This window comes from Mauremys mutica, chromosome 12, assembly GCF_020497125.1.
Source record: "Mauremys mutica isolate MM-2020 ecotype Southern chromosome 12, ASM2049712v1, whole genome shotgun sequence".
Classification (NCBI taxonomy): Eukaryota; Metazoa; Chordata; order Testudines; family Geoemydidae; genus Mauremys; species Mauremys mutica.
In genome coordinates, this window is record NC_059083.1 from 2604691 (window position 1) to 2627260 (window position 22570).

The 22570-nt window shown below is 73.4% G+C and overlaps 2 protein-coding genes across 3 annotated transcripts in view; one reads left to right on the top strand and one right to left on the bottom strand.

Moving 5' to 3' along the window:
* LOC123345793 (endothelial zinc finger protein induced by tumor necrosis factor alpha-like) overlaps nucleotides 1-22570 on the bottom strand; it is a 1203704-nt gene that overhangs the window by 287787 nt on the left and 893347 nt on the right. The window lies entirely within an intron of this gene.
* On the top strand, nucleotides 338-19819 carry LOC123346396 (complement C4-like). 2 transcript variants are annotated; one of them, XM_044983767.1, is made up of 27 exons: nucleotides 338-491; nucleotides 782-853; nucleotides 1427-1630; nucleotides 2409-2520; nucleotides 3255-3325; nucleotides 3416-3555; nucleotides 4216-4425; nucleotides 4509-4560; nucleotides 4670-4759; nucleotides 7113-7316; nucleotides 7715-7790; nucleotides 8601-8757; nucleotides 11269-11409; nucleotides 11678-11846; nucleotides 12952-13136; nucleotides 13457-13615; nucleotides 13884-13943; nucleotides 14395-14488; nucleotides 14742-14901; nucleotides 15258-15348; nucleotides 15544-15618; nucleotides 16085-16187; nucleotides 17253-17342; nucleotides 17633-17725; nucleotides 18689-18772; nucleotides 19252-19384; nucleotides 19549-19819. In XM_044983767.1, exons 1-27 carry the CDS (start codon nucleotides 377-379, stop codon nucleotides 19688-19690), a joined length of 3282 nt encoding a protein of 1093 aa, XP_044839702.1. In that variant the 5' UTR covers nucleotides 338-376; the 3' UTR covers nucleotides 19691-19819. The 2 variants fall into 2 exon arrangements, with proteins under 2 accessions (XP_044839702.1, XP_044839703.1); XM_044983768.1 differs by lacking the exons at nucleotides 338-491; nucleotides 782-853; nucleotides 1427-1630; nucleotides 2409-2520 and having other exon boundaries at nucleotides 3294-3325; nucleotides 3457-3555.

Here is a 22570-nt window from a genome sequence, read left to right on the forward strand (position 1 = left end):
CTGCCCGCCATCCCCCCATCTCCCTGCTGCCTTCTCCCCGGGTCCCCATCCACCCGCTTCTGCCCCCCAGCTTCTGCCCCACGGCCCCCCATCCCCCGGCTTCTGCCCCCCATCCCCCCATCTCCCTGCTGTTTGCCCCCCGGCTTCTGCCCCCCGGCCCCCATCCCCCGGCTTCTGCCCCCTGGCTTCTGCCCCACGGCTCCCCATCCACCGGCTTCTGCCCCCCATCCCCCCATCTCCCTGCTGTCTGCCCCCCGGGCCCCCATCCACCCGCTTCTGCCCCCCGGCTTCTGCCCCCCGGCCCCCCATCCCCCGGCTTCTGCCCCCCCATCCACTCCCGGCTTCTCTCCCCGCATCCCCCCAGGTGTTCGCGGCCATGGGCAGCTACGACCTGGGCTGCTCGCCGGGCAGTGGGGCCGACGCCCTGGGGGTCTTCGAAGACGCCGGCCTGGCCCTGCGCGTGGGGGGGCTGGAGAGCCCAGTGCGCAGCGGTGAGCGGGGGGGACGGGGGGGCTGCGGAGCGGTGAGACGGGGGGCGGGGGGGAGGCCCGGGGGGGGGCTGGAGAGCCGGCTGCAGAGCGGTGAGATGGGGGGCGGGGGGAGGCCCAGGGGGGGGCTGAGGGGAGGTGAGATGGGGGGCGGGGGGAGGACCCGGGTGGGGGGCTGGGGGCAGGGGGAGGACCCGGGGGGGGCTGAGGGGCGGGGGTCACATGGGGACTGGGGGGGGCTCAGGGGCTGTGACCCGCCCAGTCTTACCCCCCCTCGCTCTTTGGACCCCCAGGGCACAGCTGCGGCCAGGACGCCCCCCGCAGGAAGCGCTCGCTGGACTTCCTAGTGCAGGCCCAGAAGAGGGGTGAGTGGGGGGTGGGGGGTGTGAGTGGGGGTGTGAGTGGGGGGTGGGGGGCAGGGTCTCCCCACCCCTGCACCCGCCCTGTGCACGGATCCCCAGCTCGCCGCTGCGCCCCCCGGCCGTGGGGCAGCCCCTTGGAGGAGCCCTTTGCTGTCCAGCCCCCCAAGGGTGCCCCATTTCGCCCAGGCCTGGCCCTGTGGGCTCCAGCCCCCTGCCGCCCCCTCGAGCTCTGCCCCCCACCGCAGGCTCCTGCCCTGCCCCGTGGCCAGCCTGGGACCCCAGCAGGGACAGGGGTGCCAGGCACCCCCCCGCGCCCCGTCTGCCCCCCATGCCCAGTCTGACCCTCTGCCCCCTGTGCTGCCCCCCGGCCCTGTCTGACACTCTGCCCCCCTCTGCTGCCCCCCTCTGCTGCCCCCCTGCCCTGTCTGATGCTCTGCCCCGTGGCCAGCCTGGGACCCCCGGCAGGGACAGGGGTGCCAGGCATCCCCTCCCCCACCCCGTCTGCCCCCCCTGCCCCGTCTGACGCTCTGCCCCCCCGCCCCGTCTGACGCTCTGCCCCCCGCCCCGTCTCCCCAGCCGCGCGGTACCAGGGCGACCCGCGGGCTCTGCGCTGCTGCCGGGACGGGATGACCCAGGTGCCGATGCGCCGGACGTGCGAGCAGCGAGCGACGCGGATCCAGGGCCCCGACGCCGACCGCTGCCGAGTCCCCTTCCTCGACTGCTGCAAATTCGCCACCGAGCAGCGGCGCAAGGCCTGGGGCTCCGGCGGGCTGGCCCGGGGTGAGCCTGGCTGGGAGCCCGGACGCCTGGGTTCTCTCCCGCCTCTGGGGGGGAGTGGGGGCTGGAGCAGGGGGTGGGAGCCTGGCTCTGGGGTCCCCCCTCCCCCGCTGCTAACCCTGCCCCGCACAGTTGTTGCACTGCAAGTGCTGCACAGGATCTTTTCAGGGGGGATATGGCAAAGCCCCACATATCTTGGTAATACACGTATCAATCCGCAGTGTGTCAGCTGCACATGAGAGAGATCACGCACGCACTCACACACGCACAGACACACACACACACACACAGACATGCACACGCACTCACACACGCACAGACAGACGCGCACAGACAGACACAGACACACTCACACAGACACACACACGCGACACGCACACGCACACGCTCCGGCTTGTTAGCAACTCCTGGCCCCCCTGACTGTCCCGGCGGGTGAGTTCGCTGGGGGACGGGGGGGGGGGAGATCGGACCGGGGGTCTCCACGAGCCCCCTCCCCGTTACAGCAGCTCCCCCAGCTGCAAACCTGCCCCAGCTCCAAACTCCGTGTGTGGCCGTTGGGCCTTCGTGCGGCTCCCCCCAGGGACGGGGCTGGCTCCTAAATCCCCTCGGCTCCAGCGAGCCCACTGGGTCCTTGGCCTGGCTCCCAGGGGGGCAGCCGCCCCCCCCGCTCAGGCCCCGGGGCGAGTGATTGCGGGGGGGGGGTCTCACGCGGGGCCCAGCACACGAGCCGGCAGACGGGCAGGGGGCCGAGCCGCGACCCTGAACCCCACGTGCCCCGCAGTGAACCCCGAGCGGGACGAGGACGAGTTCTTCGACGACGACTCTGTGCAGACCCGGAGCGTCTTCCCCGAGAGCTGGCTCTGGAAAACCCTCACCGTGCAGGGGAGCAGCCGGTCAGCGCCCGCCGGGCCCTTCTCCTGGGGGGCCTCCCCCACCTCCCCGCCCCTCCCCCTTCTCCTGGGGGGCCCTCCCCCTTCCTCCCCCTTCTCCTGGGGGGCCCCTCGCCCGCCTCACTGCCCCTCCCCCTTCTCCTGGGGGGCCCCTCGCCCTTCTCCTGGGGGGGCCCTCCCCCACCTCGCTGCCCCTCCCCCTTCTCCTGGGGGGCCCTCCCCCACCTCCCCGCCCCACCCCCGTCTCCTGGGGGGCCTTCGCCCTTCTCCTGGGGGGCCCTCCCCCACCTCGCTGCCCCTCCCCCTTCTCCTGGGGGGCCCTCCCCCTTCCTCCCCCTTCTCCTGGGGGGCCCTCCCCCACCTCCCCGCCCCTCCCCCTTCTCCTGGGGGGCCTTCGCCCTTCTCCTGGGGGGCCCTCCCCCACCTCGCTGCCCCTCCCCCTTCTCCTGGGGGGCCCTCCCCCTTCCTCCCCCTTCTCCTGGGGGGCCCTCCCCCTTCCTCGCCCTTCTCCTGGGGGGCCCCTCCCCCACCTCACCGCCCCTCCTCCCCCTTCTCCTGGGTGCCCCTCCCCCACCTCGCCGCCCCTCCCCCCGCTTCTCCCTGGGGACCCCTCCCCCCACCCCAGGGCTCCACTCCTTCCCGGGCGTCCCCCCATATCCCTCCAAGCACCTTCCCTGGGGCCACCCTCCCTACCCAGCCCCCCCCGTGACCCCCCCCCCCCGGTCTGTCTCCCGCAGGCAAACCCACCTGGTGCCGGATTCGATCACCACCTGGGAGATCCAGGCCGTCAGCATGTCGCCCACCACCGGTGAGTCCGTCCCCCGGCCGCCCCCCCGGCCGGCCCCCCGGCCGCCCATCCCCCCATGGCCCCCCGGCTCACCCAGCTCCCCCCCCCCAGGGATCTGCGTCTCCGACCCGCTCAGCGTCCGCGTCTTCCAGGATTTCCACCTCTCGCTGCGGCTGCCCTACGCCGTGAAGCGCTTCGAGCAGCTGGAGCTGCGCCCGGTGCTGTACAACTACCGGGATCGGCCCGTCAACGTGAGGGGCCCGCTCGGCCGGGACCCCCCCCTGCTCGGCCGCGCCCCCCCTGCTCGGCCGCGCCCCCCGCCCCGGCCTGCCCCCCCGCTCGGCCGCGCCCCCCCGCGCTGACCTGCCCCCCGAGCTCGGCCGCGCCCCCCCGCCCTGACCTGCCCCCCCGCTCGGCCGCGCCCCCAGCCCCGACCTGCCCCCCCGCTCGGCCGCGCCCCCAGCCCCGACCTGCCCCCCCGCTCGGCCGCGCCCCCAGCCCCGACCTGCCCCCCTGCTCGGCCGCGCCCCCCGCCCCGGCCTGCCCCCCCGCTCGGCCGCGCCCCCCGCCCCGGCCTGCCCCCCCGCTCGGCCGCGCCCCCAGCCCCGACCCGCAGCCCCCCGCCCCCGGCCCAGCCCCCCCAGCTCGGCCGCGACCCCCGCCCCGACCTGCCCCCCCCGCTCGGCCGCGCCCCCCGCCCCGACCTGCCCCCCGCCCCGGCCTGCCCCCCCGCTCGGCCGCGCCCCCCCGCTCGGCCGCGACCCCCGCCCCGGCCCGGCCCCCCCCGGCTCGGCCTGCCCCCCCCGCTCGGCCGGTGCCCCCCAGCCCCGCCCCGCAGCCCCCTGCCCCCGGCCCTGCCCCCCAGCCCCGGCCCGCAGCCCGTGCGGGGGTCTCAGTCTCTCTCTCCCCAGGTCTCGGTGCACATGGAGCGCTCCGAGGGCATCTGCTCCCCGGCGACGGGGGACCGGGTCCGGCGCCAGGCCGTGCAGGTCCCGGCGAAGGGGGCTCTGGCCGTGCCCTTCACCGTGGTGCCCATGGGCGCCGCCGACATCCCCATCACCATCACGGCGCAGGGGGGCTGGGGGCTCGGGGACAGCGTCGCCCGGAGCCTGCGGGTGGAGGTGAGAGGGGGCCAAGCCCCACGGAGCCGCCGCCTGCCCCCTCTGCCCCCCAAGTCCCCGTTCTGACCCCCGTCTCCCCCCAGAGAGAAGGCACCGCCCAGCTGGAGGAGATGAGCTACTCGCTGGATTCCGAAGGTGGGGACCCCAGGGGCTGGGGGGAGGGGGAGTCTCTGAGGGGCTCCATAGGGTGCCAAGGGGGGGCTCTGGGGCGGCCCGGATCCCGCTGACCCCCCTGCCCCCACAGAGCGGCTCAGCCGGGCGCTGGAGATCCCGGGGGAGCTGCCCCCCAACGCCCTCCCCGACGGGGACTTCAAGATGAGCGTCCGCGTCACGGGTGAGACCCCCCCGCTGCCCCTCCCCCCCGCGAGTCCCAAATCCGGAGGGGGGCTCCCTCCCAGCAGCCCAGCCCCGCTCCCCCCCCCGCCCCTCCTGCGGGCTGAGTCACCCGGTGAATCTCTCCATGGGTCACTCGTAGCGGCCCCCCAGGCCGAGCTGAGGCCCCATTGTGTGGGGCGGCCCCCAGAGGCAGAGCCCAGGTGGGAAACACACACAGGGCAGAGCCACTGCCGGCACCTGCACCCAGAGAGCGTCACCGGCCCGGCCCCCAGCCCCTCCTCAGACACCCCCCCGGACCCCTTCGGGCGAGATCTCTGGGGTCCCCATTCGTGTCAATACCATCCCACCCCCAACGAGACACCTCAGCGGGGAAACTGAGGCACACAGGGTTCACTGCCCTGATGCCCCTTCCCCACCCCACTGCATTCCCCATCCCTGTCCCCACCCCAACGCCACCTCCCCCCAGCCCCAGCGTGGGGTCCGTGGGTCGCTGGGGCTCTGTCTCTCTCCCCGGCACGGTTCCCGTGCGTCACTGGGTCTCTGGCTCTCCCCGGCGCGGTGCCCGTGGGTCTCTGGCTCTCCCCGGCGCGGTGCCCGTGGGTCGCTGGGTCTCTGGCTCTCCCCGGCGTGGTGCCCGTGGGTCGGTGACGCTGTCTCACTCTCCCCGGCGCGGTGCCCGTGGGTTGCTGGGTCGCTGTCTCACTCCCCGGCGCGGTGCCCGTGGGTCGCTGTCTCTCTCTCCCCGGCGCGGGGCCCGTGGGTCGCTGTCTCTCTCCCCGGCGCGGTGCCCGTGGGTCACTGTCTCACTCCCCGGCGCGGTGCCCGTGGGTCGCTGGGTCGCTGTCTCTCTCTCCGGCGCGGTGCCCGTGGGTCGGTGACGCTGTCTCTCTCCCCGGCGCGGGGCCCGTGGGTCGCTGTCTCACTCCCCGGCGCGGTGCCCGTGGGTCGCTGTCTCTCCCCGGCGCGGTGCCCGTGGGTCGCTGTCTCTCTCTCCCCGGCGCGGTGCCCGTGGGTCGCTGTCTCTCCCCGGCGCGGTGCCCGTGGGTCGCTGTCTCTCTCCCCGGCGCGGTGCCCGTGGGTCGCTGTCTCTCCCCGGCGCGGTGCCCGTGGGTCGCTGTCTCTCTCTCCCCGGCGCGGTGCCCGTGGGTCGCTGTCTCTCCCCGGCGCGGTGCCCGTGCGTCGCTGTCTCTCTCCCCGGCGCGGTGCCCGTGGGTCTCTGTCTCTCCCCGGCGCGGTGCCTGTGGGTCGCTGGGTCTCCCCGGCGCGGGGCCCGTGGGTCGCTGTCTCTCTCTCTTCGGCACGGTGCCCGTGGGTCGGTTTCTCTCTCCGCGGCGCGGTGCCCGTGGGTCGCTGTCTCTCTCTCTTCGGCACGGTGCCCGTGGGTCGGTTTCTCTCTCCGCGGCGCGGTGCCCGTGGGTCGCTGGGTCTCTGTCTCTCCCCGGCGCGGTGCCCGTGGGTCGCTGGGTCTCTATCTCTCCCCGGCACAGTGCCCGTGGGTCGCTGGGTCTCTGTCTCTCCCCGGCACGGTGCCCGTGGGTCGGTGACGCTGTCTCTCCCTGGGGCGGTGCCCGTGGGTCGCTGTCTCTCTCTCCCCGGCGCGGTGCCCGTGGGTCGCTGGGTCTCTGTCTCTCCCCGGCGCGGTGCCCGTGGGTCGGTGACGCTGTCTCTCCCCGGGGCGGTGCCCGTGGGTCGCTGTCTCTCTCTCCCCGGCGCGGTGCCCGTGGGTCGCTGGGGCTCTGTCTCTCCGCGGCGCGGTGACCGTGGGTCGCTGGGTCTCTGGCTGTCCCCGGCGCGGGGCCCGTGGGTCGGTGACGCTGTCTGTCCCCGGCGCGGTGCCCGTGGGTCGCTGTCTCTCTCTCCCCGGCGCGGTGCCCGTGGGTCGCTGACGCTCTCCCCGGCGCGGTGCTCGTGGGTCGGTGACGCTGTATCTCCCCGGGGCGGTGCCCGTGGGTCGCTGTCTCTCTCTCCCCGGCACGGTGCCCGGCGCGGTGCCCGTGGGTCGCTGTCTCTCCCCGGCGCGGGGCCCGTGGGTCGCTGTCTCTCCCCGGCGCGGGGCCCGTGGGTCGCTGGGTCGCTGTCTCTCCCCGGCGCAGTGCCTGTGGGTTGGTGACACTGTCTCACTCTCCCCGGCGCGGTGCCCATGGGTCGCTGTCTCTCCCCGGTGCGGTGCCCGTGGGTCGCTGTCTCTCCCCGGCGTGGTGCCCGTGGGTCGCTGTCTCTCTCCCCGGCGCGGTGCCCGTGGGTCGCTGGGTCGCTGTCTCTCCCCGGCGCGGTGCCCGTGGGTCGCTGGGTCGCTGTCTCTCCCCGGCGCGGTGCCCGTGGGTCGCTGACGCTCTCCCCGCCCGCGGCAGCCGACGAGCCGGTGGAGACGCTGGAGAAGTCGCTCTCGCCCGCCGGGCTGGTGGGGCTGCTGCGGGTGCCGCGGGGCTGCGCCGAGCAGACCATGATCTACATGGCGCCCGGGCTCTACGCCATGCGCTACCTGGACGAGACCGAGCAGTGGGCCCAGCTCCGCGCCGAGCGCAAGCAGGAGGGGCTGGAGCACCTGCGCGTGGGTGAGTCCCGGGGCGGGGGGGCGGGGGGGGCCGGGCACCGGCGAGGGTGGGGGGCAGGGGCCGGGGAGAAGAGGGCCCGGGGGCCGGGTGGGGTTCGGGGGTTCGGGGGCTGGGCTGGGGGAGCTGCACACAGCAATGGGGCGCCAGACCCCAGCTCACACGCTGGTCCCTTGCACGTGGGAACCGGACCCGCCACGGCTGCCCGCCAGCCCTTGCACTGTGCACACACGTGTGCACCCCCCTTTGCACGCCCAGCGCACAGACCCGCGGACGCTCGCCCCCCCTCGCCCGCACGCCCCAGGCACGAGCCCCTCACGGAGCACAAGGGGAGCAGGGGGCACGGAGGGTGGGGGTCGAACCCCCCAATTTGACCCCCCCGTCACATCCCCTCCCCCCAGGCTACGAGCGGATCCTGACCTTCCGCAAGGCGGACGGGTCGTACGGCGCCTGGCTGCACCGGGACAGCAGCACCTGGTGAGCCGGGCTGGGGGGGCCTGGGGAGGGTCGGGGGTGGGGGGGTCAATGGCTGGGGGCTGTGAGGGGGGATCCGGGCCAGGGGCTCTGTGGGGGGATCGGCTCCCCCGGGAGGGGCCGGGAGGCGGCCGGGGGCTCTGGGGGGGGATCGGCTCGGCCGGGAGGGGCCGGGAGGCATCGTGGGGGGCTGTGAGGGGGGATCCGGGCCAGGGGCTCTGTGGGGGGCTGTGAGGGGGATCCGGGCCAGGGGCTCTGTGGGGGGCTGTGAGGGGGGGATCCGGGCTGGGGGCTCTGGGGGGGGATCGGCTCCCCCGGGAGGGGCCGGGAGGTGGCTGGGGGGCTGTGGGGGGATCGGCTCCCCCGGGAGGGGCCGGGAGGCATCGTGGGGGGCTGTGAGGGGGGATCCGGGCTGGGGGCTCTGGGGGGGGATCGGCTCCCCCGGGAGGGGCCGGGAGGCAGCTGGGGGCTCTGTGGGGGGATCGGCTCCCCCGGGAGGGGCCGGGAGGCATCGTGGGGGGCTGTGAGGGGGGATCCGGGCTGGGGGCTCTGGGGGGGGATCGGCTCCCCCGGGAGGGGCCAGGAGGCGGCTGGGGGGCTGTGAGGGGGGATCCGGGCCAGGGGCTCTGGCGGAGGATCGGCTCCCCTGGGAGGGGTCGGGAAGCATCGTGGGGGGCTGTGAGGGGGGATCCGGGCCAGGGGCTCTGTGGGGGGATCGGCTCCCCTGGGAGGGGTCGGGAGGCGGCCGGGGGCTCGGGGGGGATCCCCTCCGGGGTCCGTGAGTCGCCCCCAGGCTGACCCCGGCCCCCCCAGGCTGACGGCGTTCGTGGTGAAGGTCCTGGCGCTCAGCCGGCAGTACCAGGACGTGGACGCTGCCGGGATTCGGGAGTCGGTCACGTGGCTGCTGGGAAACCAACAGACCGACGGCTCCTTCCGCGACCCCCACCCCGTCATCCACCGGGACATGCAGGTGACGTCGCACGTGCCCCTACGCCCTCGCACGCGCGCTGCTGCTGCACACTCCCCTCGCACAATGGCCTTGCACAAACACATGCACATTCACACCTGGGCCTTGCACACCTGAGCCTCAATTTTGCGTGCTCACTTTCCTCTGCACCCTCATCCTCACACCCTGCTGCCTTGCACACTTGCCGCTGCCTTGCGCTGCCGCGCCAGCGCTGTACGGCTGCAGTGTAGCCGTACCCTCACCAACAGATGTTGCACAACTGCCTTCACACACTCACGGAGATGTTGCACATTTAGCCATGCTCCTGCATGCACTATCCCCCTTGCACACTAGCTGGTGCATTGCACAACTGCCCTCCCATCCTTGCCACGGGGTCACACAGTGCCCCTGCACGTTCACAATGCACAGGGGCCCGGCACGTTGCACTGTGACGGTGCTGCCCGGGGGTCACTCAATGCGGGTGAAGTGCAAACAGCCCAGGGCAGACGGCCCCCGAATGCTGGTGGATCTTCCAGGGCTGAGCTTCACCCCCCAGCCCCCGTGTCACCCCCGGCCTCTCGGCCGCCGAACCGCGCCGGTCCCGGCGAGTGCCCGGCCCCTGCCCCCCGGCCCCCGCGCCCTGGCCCCCGCCCCCCGGCCAGGCACACGTTGCACACGAGGGGATTCCTGAGCGTCTGATCTCGTCAGAGACAAGGAAAGATTCTTCCGACCCCCCGGATCAGCCCCACCCCAGCGATAGCTCAGCTCTGACCCGAACTCCCCGCTCCAGCCAGTTCCTCTGAACGAGGCTCCGGTTCGTTAGCAGAGAGCGGGGGCCAGTTCAGGCAGACAGAGGCTCAGCCCCAGCAGAGAGGAGCCTGGCGCTGCCCGAAGCCCCTCGAGAACCAGCCCCGAGGCCCAGGCCAGTGTCCGGGGTCGGGGGGCTGCAGCCAGCGGCCGGGGAGCTCAGGCCTGGTGGCCGAAGGTTCCCCCCCGACCCCGGAGCAGAGCCGAGCTGCAGCCGGATCGCGGCCCAGGGTCCCCGGAGCAGAGCCGAGCTGCAGCCGGATCGCGGCCCAGGGTCCCCGGAGCAGAGCCGAGCTGCAGCCGGATCGCGGCCCAGGGTCCCCGGAGCAGAGCCGAGCTGCAGCCGGATCGCGGCCCAGGGTCCCCGGAGCAGAGCCGAGCTGCAGCCGGATCGCGGCCCAGGGTCCCCGGAGCAGAGCCGAGCTGCAGCCGGATCGCGGCCCAGGGTCCCCGGAGCAGAGCCGAGCTGCAGCCGGATCGCGGCCCAGGGTCCCCGGAGCAGAGCCGAGCTGCAGCCGGATCGCGGCCCAGGGTCCCCGGAGCAGAGCCGAGCTGCAGCCGGATCGCGGCCCAGGCTTAGACCCTTCCAGCCGCGTCGGGGGCCGCTCGCCCGGGGCACTGACCCCTTAGCAGCCCGGCTCCGGGCCCTGCAGCCACTGACGCTCCCCAGCGTCTCCCCACACGCCGAGATCCCGGCTGGGCCTTGGCCGCCGCGCCCCAGCGCCCGACGAGCCTCGTTCGCTGCCCTCAGCTCCCGCGTGGCCCCGTAGCGCCCGGGCTGCGGGTCCCGGCTCCGCGCGGCCCGGGGGGGGACCTGCCTCGCCCCGGCCCCCGCCCCTCACCCAGGGCTCTGGGTTCAATCCATGGAGGGATCGGGCCCAAAAGCTGTCGGGGGCTTTGAGCAGGGGGGGCCTAGACCCCTCCTATCGTCACACACGGGCCCCCTCGCACACTCACGCTCATGTTGCAAACTCACACTTGCCCCATGGCACGTGCAGGTGCAATCACACCCATGCACACTCACTGCCCTGGTGTGCAAAGCCCCCAGGGCTGTTTTTGCACACACGGGTTAGATCCTGGCCTCGGGGCCCGGCTGGAGTCACACCAACACACACGCACCATTTGCACAAGTATTTGCACTCCCATTTGCACGCTAACCCAGCAGGCCGCACGCTTACAGCTGCACCAGCCTCGTGCTCTGCTCACACCCTGAGCTCGGCCTGCATGTCCACCAGCCCTGCTCCCCTCAGACCTTGCACGCCCAGACATGCCACACAGTGCTCGTGTGCTCAGATTTGCACACTCACGCTGCGCACATGTGGATTTGTACGCATGCCCCGTGCCCCGAAGGGGACATTCCCAGCGGCACGTTCACCATAGTATCCAGCCCCTGGCAGCCCCTCCGGCCGTGCGTGCTCGGATTTGCACCCGCAGCAGGTGTGTGTAGACGAGGTCCCCTCCCAGCTCCACGCTTGCAGCCTGCACTCGGGTTGGCCCACGCCCCTCCCTGCCTGGCACACTTAGATCTGTGCCCTGACTCCTGCACACGCAGCTCCCATCCCCCATTACCCCCCAAGCCCCCGGGCCCACGGTAGTAGCGGGGAGGTGATGCCACTGAGGCACCAGGCCGTGCACCTCTGGAACTCACCATTGCCAGTGTCCGCTGGTGCCCACAGGGCGTCTCTCGCACGTGCGCCTTGCACGCTCACCCCCGTGCTCTCCCCCCAGGGCGGCGTCGGGGGGCAGCAGGGGGGCGTCTCGCTCACGGCGTTCGTGGTGGTGGCCCTGAAGCAGGCGCTGGCGCTGTACGAGGAGCAGGAGGCCGACCCGGAGCTGCAGAAGGAGACGCAGGAGCAGCGGGCACGCGTGGTAGGGCGACCTGGGGGGGTACTGGGGAGGTGGGGAAGTGGGGAGGTCGGGGGGCTGGGGGGTTACGGGGGAGATGGGGAATGGGGGTGTCGGGGGCTGGGGGGTTACCGGGGAGGTGGGGAAGTGGGGAGGTCGGGGGGCTGGGGGGTTACCGGGGAGATGGGGAATGGGGGTGTCGGGGGCTGGGGGGTTACAGGGGAGGTGGGGAAGTGGGGGATCGGGGGGCTGGGGGGCTCTGTCTGATGGTTGCTCTCCCCCCCCCGCACAGAGGAGCAGCCTGTCCCGGGCCACGCGGTACCTGGCGGCAGCGCCGGAGCAGGGCCGGGCCCCCTACCCGGCCGCCATCTCGGCCTACGCCCTGTCCCTGGCCTCCGACGACGCCGGCGCCATCGGGGCAGCCGACCGCCGGCTCCGGGAGCTCGCCCTGCGGGACAGCGGTGCGCCCCCCCGGCCCCCCCAATGCAGCCTCTGCCCCCCAGCGCAGCCTGTGCCCCCCCGGCCCCCCCAATGCAGCCTGCGCCCCCCCCGCCCCCGCTGCAGCGTCTGCCCCTCCCATGCAGCCTGCGCCCCCTGCCCCCCCACCGCAGCCTGTGCCCCCCGGCCCCCCCACCACAGCCTGTGCCCCCCGGCCCCCGCTGCAGCATCTGCCCCCCCAGCGCAGCCTGCGCCCCCCGCCCCCTGCTGCAGCCTGCACCCCCCCGCCCCCCCGGTGCAGCCTGTGCCCCCCAGCACAGCCTGCGCCCTTGGCCCCCCTGCTGCAGCCTCTGCCCCCTGGCCCTTGCTGCTGCCTGTGCCCCCGGTCCCCCCCAGTGGCGGCGGGCGGTACCGCAGCCCCAGCTCCCCCTATTGGCGGCGGGCGGTATCGCAGCCCCAGCTCCCCCCAGTGGCGGCGGGCGGTATCGCAGCCCCAGCTCCCCCCAGTGGCGGCGGGCGGTATCGCAGCCCCAGCTCCCCCTAGTGGCGGCGGGCGGTATCGCAGCCCCAGCTCCCCCTAGTGGCGGCGGGCGGTATCGCAGCCCCAGCTCCCCCTAGTGGCGGCGGGCGGTATCGCAGCCCCAGCTCCCCCTAGTGGCGGCGGGCGGTATCGCAGCCCCAGCTCCCCCCAGTGGCGGCGGGCGGTATCGCAGCCCCAGCTCCCCCTAGTGGCGGCGGGCGGTATCGCAGCCCCAGCTCCCCCTAGTGGCGGCGGGCGGTACCGCAGCCCCAGCTCCCCCTAGTGGCGGCGGGCGGTATCGCAGCCCCAGCTCCCCCTAGTGGCGGCGGGCGGTATCGCAGCCCCAGCTCCCCCTAGTGGCGGCGGGCGGTATCGCAGCCCCAGCTCCCCCCAGTGGCGGCGGGCGGTATCGCAGCCCCAGCTCCCCCCAGTGGCGGCGGGCGGTATCGCAGCCCCAGCTCCCCCCAGTGGCGGCGGGCGGTATCGCAGCCCCAGCTCCCCCTAGTGGCGGCGGGCGGTATCGCAGCCCCAGCTCCCCCCAGTGCCGGCGGGCGGTACCGCAGCCCCCCAAGGCTGGTGTAGTGAAGCTGGGTCTCTCCCCCCCCCAGAGGGGACCATGATGTTTTGGGCAGCGGAGGAGGGTGGGGCCACCTCCGCTTCGGCCATCTCGGTCGAGACCACGGCCTACGCGCTCCTGCACCTCGTGCTGCACAACGACCTCGCGACCGCCAAGAAGGTCGCCCGGTGGCTGACGGAGCAGAAGAACTACGGTGGCGGCTTCAAATCCACACAGGTCCCAGCCAGGGAGGGGAGTGGGGGCTGGTGGGTCAGAGCGGGGGGGCTGGGAGCCAGGACTCCTGGGTTCTCTCCCAGCTCTGGGAGGGGAGTGGGGGCTGGTGGGTCAGAGCAGGGGGGCTGGGAGCCAGGACTCCTGGGTTCTCTCCTGGCTCTGGGAGGGGAGTGGAGGCTAGTGGGTTAGAGCAGGGGGGGGGGCTGGGAACCAGGACACCTGGGTTCTCTCCTGGCTCTGGGAGGGGAGTGGGGGCTCGTGGGTCAGAGTGGGGTGGGGGGCTGGGAGCCAGGACTCCTGGGTCCCATGGCGGCTGTTTTCAGGACACGGTGGTGGCACTGGATGCCCTCTCCCAGTACTGGATCAACACCTACACCCCCGAAGGGAACGAGCTGGATTTAACTTTCTCCAGCCCTGGCAGATCAGGCACCAAGAAAGTGATTCTCGACCGCTCCCAGAACCACATCCAGGAAGAGCTGCAGGCGAGTGAACCCAGATGCCCCTGCCCGGAGCCAGCCACTCCCTGCCCCATCCCCCACCGCCCTGAGCCAGCCACTCCCTGCCCCATCCCCCGCTCCCCTGAGCCAGCCAGGCCCTGCCCTGGGGCCGGTGGGAGCTGGAGCCCCCTAGAGGGAACAGGCCCCTGCCCCATTCCCTGCCCCCCAGATTTCTCCTGCCCATGGGCTGGGAGGTGGTTTAACAGCCCCCCAGTGTCTCCCCTGGTTTTACCAGGTGATTTGATCCCCCCAGTTCTCCCTGGGCGACAACCTCCGAGTGAAGGTGGAAGGGAAAGGAAAGGGGACTCTGACTGTGAGTAACACGGGACTGGGGGCAGGGCCCGGACTCCTGGGTTCTCTCCCAGCTCTGGGAGGGGAGTGGGGGCTGGTGAGTGAGAGCGGGGGGGGGGCTGGGAGCCAGGACTCCTGGGTTCTCTCCCAGCTCTGGGAGGGGAGTGGGGGCTGGTGAGTGAGAGCGGGGGGGGGCTGGGAGCCAGGACTCCTGGGTTCTCTCCCAGCTCTGGGAGGGGAGTGGGGGCTGGTGGGTTACAGCGGGGGTGGGGGGGCTGGGAGCCAGGACTCCTGGGTTCTCTCCCCAGCTTGGGGAGGGCAGTGAGGGCTGGTGGTCAGAGCACAGGGGGCTGGCAGCCAGGACTCCTGGGTTCTCTCCTGGCTCTGGGAGGGCAGTGGGGGCTGGTGGTTAGAGCGGGTGGGGGTGGGGCTGGAAGCCCGGACTCCTGGGTTCTCCTGGCTCCTGTGCCCAGGTGCTGAAGATGTACAACGTGCTGGAGCTGCACAACAGCTCGTGCCAGAGCCTGGGGCTGGAGGTGACGGTCAGCGGGGACGTGCGCTTCGAGGGTGAGTCCCCGCCGGTGCGGGAAGGGTTAAGCAGGTGGGCGGGGCTTGGGGGGCGCTCGGGGCTCCGCCCCTCCAGCAATAGCCTCTTTAGGCCTTTTCAGGGCAGAGCCCCCCGCAATTTCCCCATTGGCAAGGGGGGCGGAGCCTCCAGGGCGGCAGTGAGGCCCCGCCTCCTCCACGATGTCACCCTTTTTAAAGGGCCGGCCCCCGTTTCCGGGCGGGGCGGGCTGAAGCCGCGGTTTGTGCCCCGCAGTGGACGAGGAGGACTATGACTACGACTATGGGGGGGAGGCCCCCGCGGCCGAGGCTCCGCTCCACCCCATCCACTGGTTCGACGCCCGGCGCCGGCGCCGCAGGGAGGCGGCTGATCCCGGCCAGCGCAACAAGGACGTGGCCTATTCCGTCTGCATCTGGTGAGCCGGGGCGCCAGGCTCTGGCCACGCCACTGCTGCGGGGGGGCGGGACTTCCTGTTGTCCGTGCTATGGGGGCGGGACTTCCTGTCTTAGCCCCATTCTAACAGGGGCAGGACTTCCTGTTGTCCATATGCTGTGGGGGCGGCACTTCCTGTCCAATCTTAATTCGTATGGGGGCAGGACTGATCTATCCACGTGGAGACGGGACTTTATGCCTTAACCTCATTTCCGTTTGTGGCGGGACTTCCTGTGTGTCCACGTGCTACAAGGGCGGGACTTCCTGCAGTGTCACGCTGACACGGGGGGCGGGACTTCCCGGTGTGCCCCCCTTCTCACAGTGTCCCCTCCTGCGCAGGAGGAAGCCGGGCTCCCGTCTCTCCGGCATGGCCATCGCCGACATCACCCTGCTGAGCGGCTTCCAGCCCCACGTGGACGACCTCGACAAGGTCCGGGCCCCGGTCCCCCCCCCTCGGCCCCCCTCCAGACACGCATGTGCCACCTCCCCCTGGAGTGGGGGCCCTGCCCCTCTGCCGGGGGCGGGAGAGAGGGGCTGTGGGTGGGGGAGGGGCTGTGTCTGGGTGGGGGAGGGGCCGGGGGGCCGGGGGCCGTGTCAGGCATGTGTAACCCCCCCACCCCCCCAGCTGAAGGACCTGGCCGATCGCTACATCAGCCACTACGAAGTCCAGGGCCAGAGACTCCTGCTCTACTTCGAGACGGTGAGAGGGTCGGGGAGGGGTGGGGGGGACAGAGGGAGGGGCCCCGGGGGGCTGTGGTTGCAGTGGGGGGTTTGCAGTGGGGGTTGGGGTGGAGGGGGGGCTGAGCAGGGGTGGGGGCACAGGAGGAAGGGCCCCCAGGGGGCTGTGGTTGCAGTGGGGGGTACAGGGGGGGGCTGAGCGGGGGGGGGGGACAGGAGGGAGGGGCCCCGGGGGGCTGTGGTTGCAGTGGGGGGGTTGCAGTGGGGGGAGGGGTATGGGAGGGCTCAGCGGAGGTGGGGGACAGAGGGAGGGGCCCCGGGGGGCTGTGGTTGCAGTGGGGGGTTTGCAGTGGGGGGAGGGGTACGGGGAGGCTGAGCGGTGGGGGGACAGGAGGGAGGGCCCCCAGGGGGCTGTGGTTGCAGTGGGGGGGTTGGGGGGAGGGGGCTGCTCTCGGTGTCTGACCCCCCACCCCGTCCCCGCCCCCCAGGTGCCCCAGGAGCGGGACTGTGTGGGGTTCCGGGCCGCCCAGCCGGTGCCCGTGGGGCTGCTCCAGCCGGCCAGCGCCAGCCTCTACGACTTCTACGAGCCAGGTGGGGCGGGGGGGGTCATGCAGGGCCGGGGGAGGAGTTGGGGGGCAGGATGGGGGGCAGGCGGGGGGGGCAGGCAGGGCAGAGGGAGGAGTTGGGGGGCAGGATGGGGGGCAGGCGGGGGGGTCGTGCAGGGCCGGGGGAGGAGTTGGGGGGCAGGTGGGGGGGTCGTGCAGGGCTGGGGGAGGAGTTGGGGGGCAGGATGGGGAGGCAGGCGGGGGGGTCGTGCAGGGCCGGGGGGGCAGGAGGGGGGGGCAGGAGGGGGGTCATGCAGGGCCGGGGGAGGAGTTGGGGGGCAGGGGGGGGGGTCGTGCAGGGCGGGGGGAGGAGGGGGGGGGCAGGCGGGGGGGCAGGATGGGGGTCGTGCAGGGCTGGGGGAGGAGTTGGGAGGCAGGCGGGGGGGGGTTGTGCAGGGCCAGGGGAGGAGTTGGGGGGCAGGCGGGGGGGTCGTGAAGGGCGGAGGGGGGAGATGGGGGGCAGGAGGGGGGGTAGTGCAGGGCAGAGGGAGGAGATGGGGGGCAGGCGGGGGGGTCATGCAGGGCCGGGGGAGGAGTTGGGGGGCAGGCGGGGGGGTCGTGCAGGGCCGGGGAAGGAGTTGGGGGGGCAGGCGGGGGGGTTGTGCAGGGCCGGGGAAGGAGTTGGGGGGCAGGCGGGGGGGCAGGATGGGGGTCCTGCAGGGCTGGGGGAGGAGTTGGGGGGCAGGGGGGGGGGGTCGTGCAGGGCCGGGGGTGGAGTTGGGGGGCAGGAGGGGGGGGAAATGCAGGGCCGCGGGAGGAGTTGGGGGGCAGGTGGGGGGGTCGTGCAGGGCCGGGGGAGGAGTTGGGGGGCAGGATGGGGGTCGTGCAGGGCCGGGGGAGGAGTTGGGGGGCAGGGGCTGGGGGGCGTGCAGGGCCGGGGGAGGAGTTGGGGGGCAGGGGCAGGGGGTCGTACAGGGCCGGGGGAGGAGTTGGGGGGCAGGGGCTGGGGGCAGGAGGGGTCGGCTGGTACATGGGACTGGGGTGGGGAAGGGGGCACATGGGGGCAGCGGGATCCAGCCCCCCCGGCCCCTCACCCCCCACCTCCCCCCAGCCCAGCGCTGCAGCATCTTCTACACGGCCCCGGCCCGGAGCAGGTTCGTCTCCGCCCTCTGCTCCCAGGACGTCTGCCAGTGCGCCGAGGGTGAGCCCCCCCCCCCCCGCCGGGGGACCCAGGCGTCCGGGCTCCCAGCCCCCCCCTCCCCTCCCCTCCCCTCCCCTCCCAGAGCCGGGAGAGAACCCAGGCGTCCGGGCTCCCAGCCCCCCCTCCTCGGGCCAGGGAGAGAACCCAGGAGTCCTGGCTCCCAGCCTCCCTGCTCTAACCCACCGGCCCTCCCCTCCCAGAGCCGGGAGAGAACCCAGGCGTCCGGGCTCCCAGCCCCCCCTCCCCGGGCCAGGGAGAGAACCCAGGAGTCCTGACCCGTCTCCCCACAGGCGCCTGCCCGCGGCTCAGACGGACCCTGGAGGACCAGGTGACGGAGGCCAATCGGACCGAGTTCGCCTGCTACAGCCCCCGGGTGCAGTACGGTACGGCCCCCCGCCCCCCATCTCCACCCCTCGGCCCCCCATCTCCCACCCCACGGCCCCCCGCCCCCCATCTCCACCCCACGGCCCCCCATCTCCCACCCCACAGGCCCCCCCGCCCTAATCTCCACCCCCAACGGCCCCCCCGCCCCCCATCTCCCACCCCACGGGCCCCCCGCCCCCCATCTCCACCCCACGGCCCCCCATCTCCCACCTCACGGGCCCCCCCACCCCCATCTCCACCCCACCGCCCCCCATCTCCCACCTCAACGGCCCCCCCCCCCCATCTCCACCCCACGGGCCCCCCCGCCCCCCGATCTCCCACCCCACGGGCCCGCCGCCCCTATCTCCACCCCACGGCCCCCCCACCCCCCATCTCCACCCCACGGCCCCCCATCTCCCACCCCACGGCCCCCCCGCCCCGATCAACCCCCCCCCCGGCCCCCCCGCCCCCCGATCTCCCACCCCACGGCCCCCCCCCCCCCGCCACCAGCAGGGAAGCGCCGGCCGGGTCAGTGGCTGGAACGCATCTGTTAGCGCTGAGGCTCAGCCCCACGGCCCTGGCTCGCCCCACAAGTCCCCAGTGACCCTCCTTCCCGCCACCTCCCGCTCAGCCCGGCCTCCTGTCCCGGCCAGTGGCAGGGTCCTGGGACCCCCCCGGCCACAGGAAACCCCCTCCCCCGCCCTGCGGGACAGGCAACCCATGGGGAAACTGAGGCACACACCATGTTTGTGCAAAATACTCTGAGAAATTCCCACTTAGTCACACCCCCCCCAGATCCCCCCTGTCCTCAGCCCCCCTCGACCCACAGCCCCTGACCCACAGCCCCCGGGCACAGCCCCAGGTCACACCCGCCCCCCAGATCCCCCCCGTCCTCAGCCCCCCTCGACCCACAGGCCCCGGGCCCAGCACGGGCTGGGGGAGGGGCTGTGTGACCTCTCCTGTGCTGACCCCCCTTCCCCCAGGGTACGAGGTTCGGGTCCAGCAGGAGGAGGAGCTGAGCGGCTTCCGGGCCTACGAGGCCGAGATCCTGGAGCCCCTGCAGTTCAGTGAGTGGGGGGGGGTGAGCCGGGGGGCGGGGGCTGTGGGGGGAGGGGAGTGAGCTGGGGTGGGGGCTGTTGGGGGAGGGGAGGAGGATTGTGCGGGGAGGGGAGAGAGCGGGGGGGTGGGTGCTGTGGGGGGAGGGGAGTGAGCTGGGGGCGGGGGTTGTGGGGGGAGGGGAGGAGGATTGTGGGGGGAGGGGAGTGAGCTGGGGGGAGGGGAGGAGGATTGTGGGGGGAGGGGAGTGAGCTGGGGTGGGGGCTGTTGGGGGAGGGGAGGAGGATTGTGGGGGGAGGGGAGTGAGCGGGGGGGTGGGGGCTGTGGGGGGAGGGGAGTGAGCTGGGGGCGGGGGTTGTGGGGGGAGGGGAGTGAGCTGGGGGCGGGGGCTGTGGGGGGAGGGGAGTGAGCGGGGGGAGGGCAGGGGAGGCGGGCGGTGCCCCGGGGAAGAAGGGAGCAGGCGACCCCCCCGTCTAACCTGCCCCCCCAGCGGAGGACGTGGGGCTGAAGGCCGGGCAGAGCCGCCGGTTCCTGGTCCGGGGCTCGTGCCGGACCCGCCTGGTGCCGGGCAGCCGCTACCTGGTGATGGGGCAGGACGGGGAGACACTGGACCCCCAGGGCCGGTGAGTGCGGGGGGCAGGAGGGGACGTATCTGGGGGAGGGTGGGAGCAGGGGGGTCGATGGGGGGCAGAGGGGTGGGGGCGGCAGAGGGGGGTTGAGGGGGGGCAGCAGGGGGCGGGGGTTGCCCAGGCCCCCCCTGACCCCCCTGCCCCCCCTGCCCCCCCAGGCGCCAGTACCTGCTGGACGCGGCCGCCTGGATCGAGTTGCTGCCGGAGCCCAGCCGGTGCCGGGCCACGGCCCATCGGAACCTCTGTGCCCAGCTCCGCGCCTTCGCCCAGGGCTACGGGCAGAACGGCTGCCGGGTCTGACCCCCCCGGGACCCCCCCGGACCTGGCTCGGACCCGCCCCCTCCTGGAACGACCCCCAGATTGGAGCCACGCCCCCCGGCCCGGCCCCCCAACCCTGCAGCTGATTGGAATAAAACATGGTTCCCCCGACTGCCGCGTCGCCTCTCTTGGGGGGTGACCCCGGCACCCCCTGTTCCCCCCACCCCCTAGAGCCCCCCTGCTGTCGCCTCCCCCCCCGCTGCTCCCTCGGCTCCCCCCATTGACTCCCAGTCGGTGCCCGGCTCCCCGTTTATTGCAGGGGGGGGCGCTGGGCAGCAGAACCCGCGGGGGGGGGGCGGGTGCCCCCTGCCTGGTCTCGGAGCCTCACTTCAGGGTGGAGCCTGCAACAGAGCAGTGGACGGGGGAGGTCAGGCACCCGGACGCCTGGGTTCAATAAAGCTCCCTCCCCCCACCCTGCCCCAGATTGGGGGGGGGACTTCCCGGACACCTGGGTCCTCTCCACATCTCCCCTCCCCCTCCCCGGACACCTGGGTCCTCTCCACATGTCCCCCTCCCCTCCTCTCCCCGGATACCTGGGTCCTTTCTGCGGCGGGTGAGCCCCACCCCGACCCCCAGGGCTCCGAGCAGCGCCAGGTTCAGAGCCAGCCAGATGCAGAGAGCCGGGACCCAGCTGTTTGGGGTGGCGACACCTTCCGGGGGGCAGGAGCAGAGACCTGGGGGGGTCAGGAGCGGTGTCAGCCCCCCAGGAGGTAGGAAAGACCTCCCATCCAATGGGGGCCCGGACGCCTGGGTTCTATAATGTGAGGCCAAAGTTTGGGGTGGGGTGTCCCGGACGCCTGGGTTCTATAAAGCTGCCACTCTTCTAAAGTGGCCCCCATGGGGGAGGGGCATGTCCCGGACGCCTGGGTTCTTCGCTCACCCCGGACCTGAGACACGAGCAGGGAAACCAGGGTCTGTTCAGCCCATTTCATCCTTGGGAGAGACCCCCAGGCCCCGCCCCCCACTGTGAGGTCATTGCCAGGCAGCATTGTGAGGTCATCAGTGTGATGTCTCCGCGAGCGCCGGCCCCTCACTCCCGACCCGCAGCCCCTCCCAGCCCTGCCCCCCCCGCCCTGCCGGTGCCCCTCACTCCTGACCCGCAGCCCCTGCCAGCCCAGCCCTGCCCCCCCAGCTCTGCCGGTGCCCCCCACTCCCGACCCACAGCCCCTGCCAGCCCAGCCCTGCCCCCCCAGCTCTGCCGGTGCCCCTCACTCCCGACCCGCAGCCCCTCCCAGCACTGCCCCCCCCGCCCTGCCGGTGCCCCCCACTCCCGACCCACAGCCCCTGCCCGCCCACCCCTGCCCCCCCCCAGCTCGGCCAGTGCCCCTCACTCCCGACCTGCAGCCCCTGCCAGCCCCCCCCCCCCCCCCCGCCCTGCCGGTGCCCCTCACTCCCGACCCGCAGCCCCTGCCAGCCCAGCCCTGCCCCCCCCAGCTCTGCCGGTGCCCCTCACTCCCGACCCGCAGCCCCTGCCCCCCCCAGCCCTGCCCCCCCCAGCCCAGCCTGTGCCCCTCACTCCCGACCCGCAGCCCCTGCCAGCCCAGCCCTGCCCCCCCAGCTCTGCCGGTGCCCCTCACTCCCGACCCGCAGCCCCTGCCAGCCCAGCCCTGCCCCCCCAGCTCTGCCGGTGCCCCTCACTCCCGACCCGCAGCCCCTGCCAGCCCAGCCCTGCCCCCCCAGCTCTGCCGGTGCCCCTCACTCCGACCCACAGCCCCCGCTAGCCCAGCCCCGCCCCCCCCAGCTCTGCCAGTGCCCCCCACTCCCGACCCGCAGCCCCTGCCAGCCCAGCTCTGCCCCCCCCAGCCCTGCCGGTGCCCCTCACTCCCGACCCGCAGCCCCTGCCCCCAGCCCTGCCCCCCTCCAGCTCTGCCGGTGCCCCTCACTCCCGACCCGCAGCCCCTGCCAGCCCAGCCCTGCCCCCCCCCGCCCTGCCGGTGCCCCTCACTCCCGACCTGCAGCCCCTGCCAGCTCAGCCCTGGGGTCCTGTCACGGACTCACAGATGGTGCCCACTCGTGGCCCCGTGCGGTCCGTGGGGGGGGCCCCTTCCAGTGCGACAGCCCTTCTCGGGGGGCCCCTCTCTCCCGGGGTAAGGCCCCTCCACCTCCTGGAGCCGCACCTCCCTGAGCCTCAGCACGTCTGTCTCTGCCGTGGGCCCCTCAGGGAGTCCCCTCGCTCTGGGCCCCCCAGGGCCTCCACCCATGAAGGGGTTGATGCCCCTGTGACGAACTGGGCCTGTTCTTACTGGGGGCTGTGAGTGCTGAGTGGGGGGGTGTCGGCCTGGGAGGACGATCTGCGCTGGGGGAGGGGAGACTGGCTGGAGGGAGGAGACCTGAGCAGGTAACGTGAGACCCCAGGAAGGGGGAGAGGCCAGGTGACCCCTCTGCCCGGGGAGCTGGACAAAGGCTGGGGAGGGAGGGGAGTTTCAGGAGGTGGCTGGGGAATGGAGGGGAACCCAGATGGGCTCTGACCCCCCAATGGGGCTGTGGGGCTCCTGGGACCCCAAGATGAACCTAACTGGGGAGGATCCTGTTATCTGTGCCTGCAAAACCTGTCTGGGACTGTGTCCTGTCGGCTAATAAACCTTCTGCTTTCCTGGCTGGCTGAGAGTCCCGGTGAGTCGCAGGGAGCCGGGGGTGCAGGGCCCTGACCCCCCCACACTCCGTGACAGCCCCCCCACCCCGGAGCGACTCTCCCCCAGCGTAACACAGGAGGGTTTATTGAGGGTTGAACCCAGCACAGGAAACTCTCCGGCCTCAGGCCTGGCCTCCCTCAGCCCAGCACATCCCAGTCCCCCTGCAGCCAGGGGGGCTCTGCCTGCTCCCCCCCCCTCCAGCCCTGAGCCCCCCTGCTTCCCAGCTGGG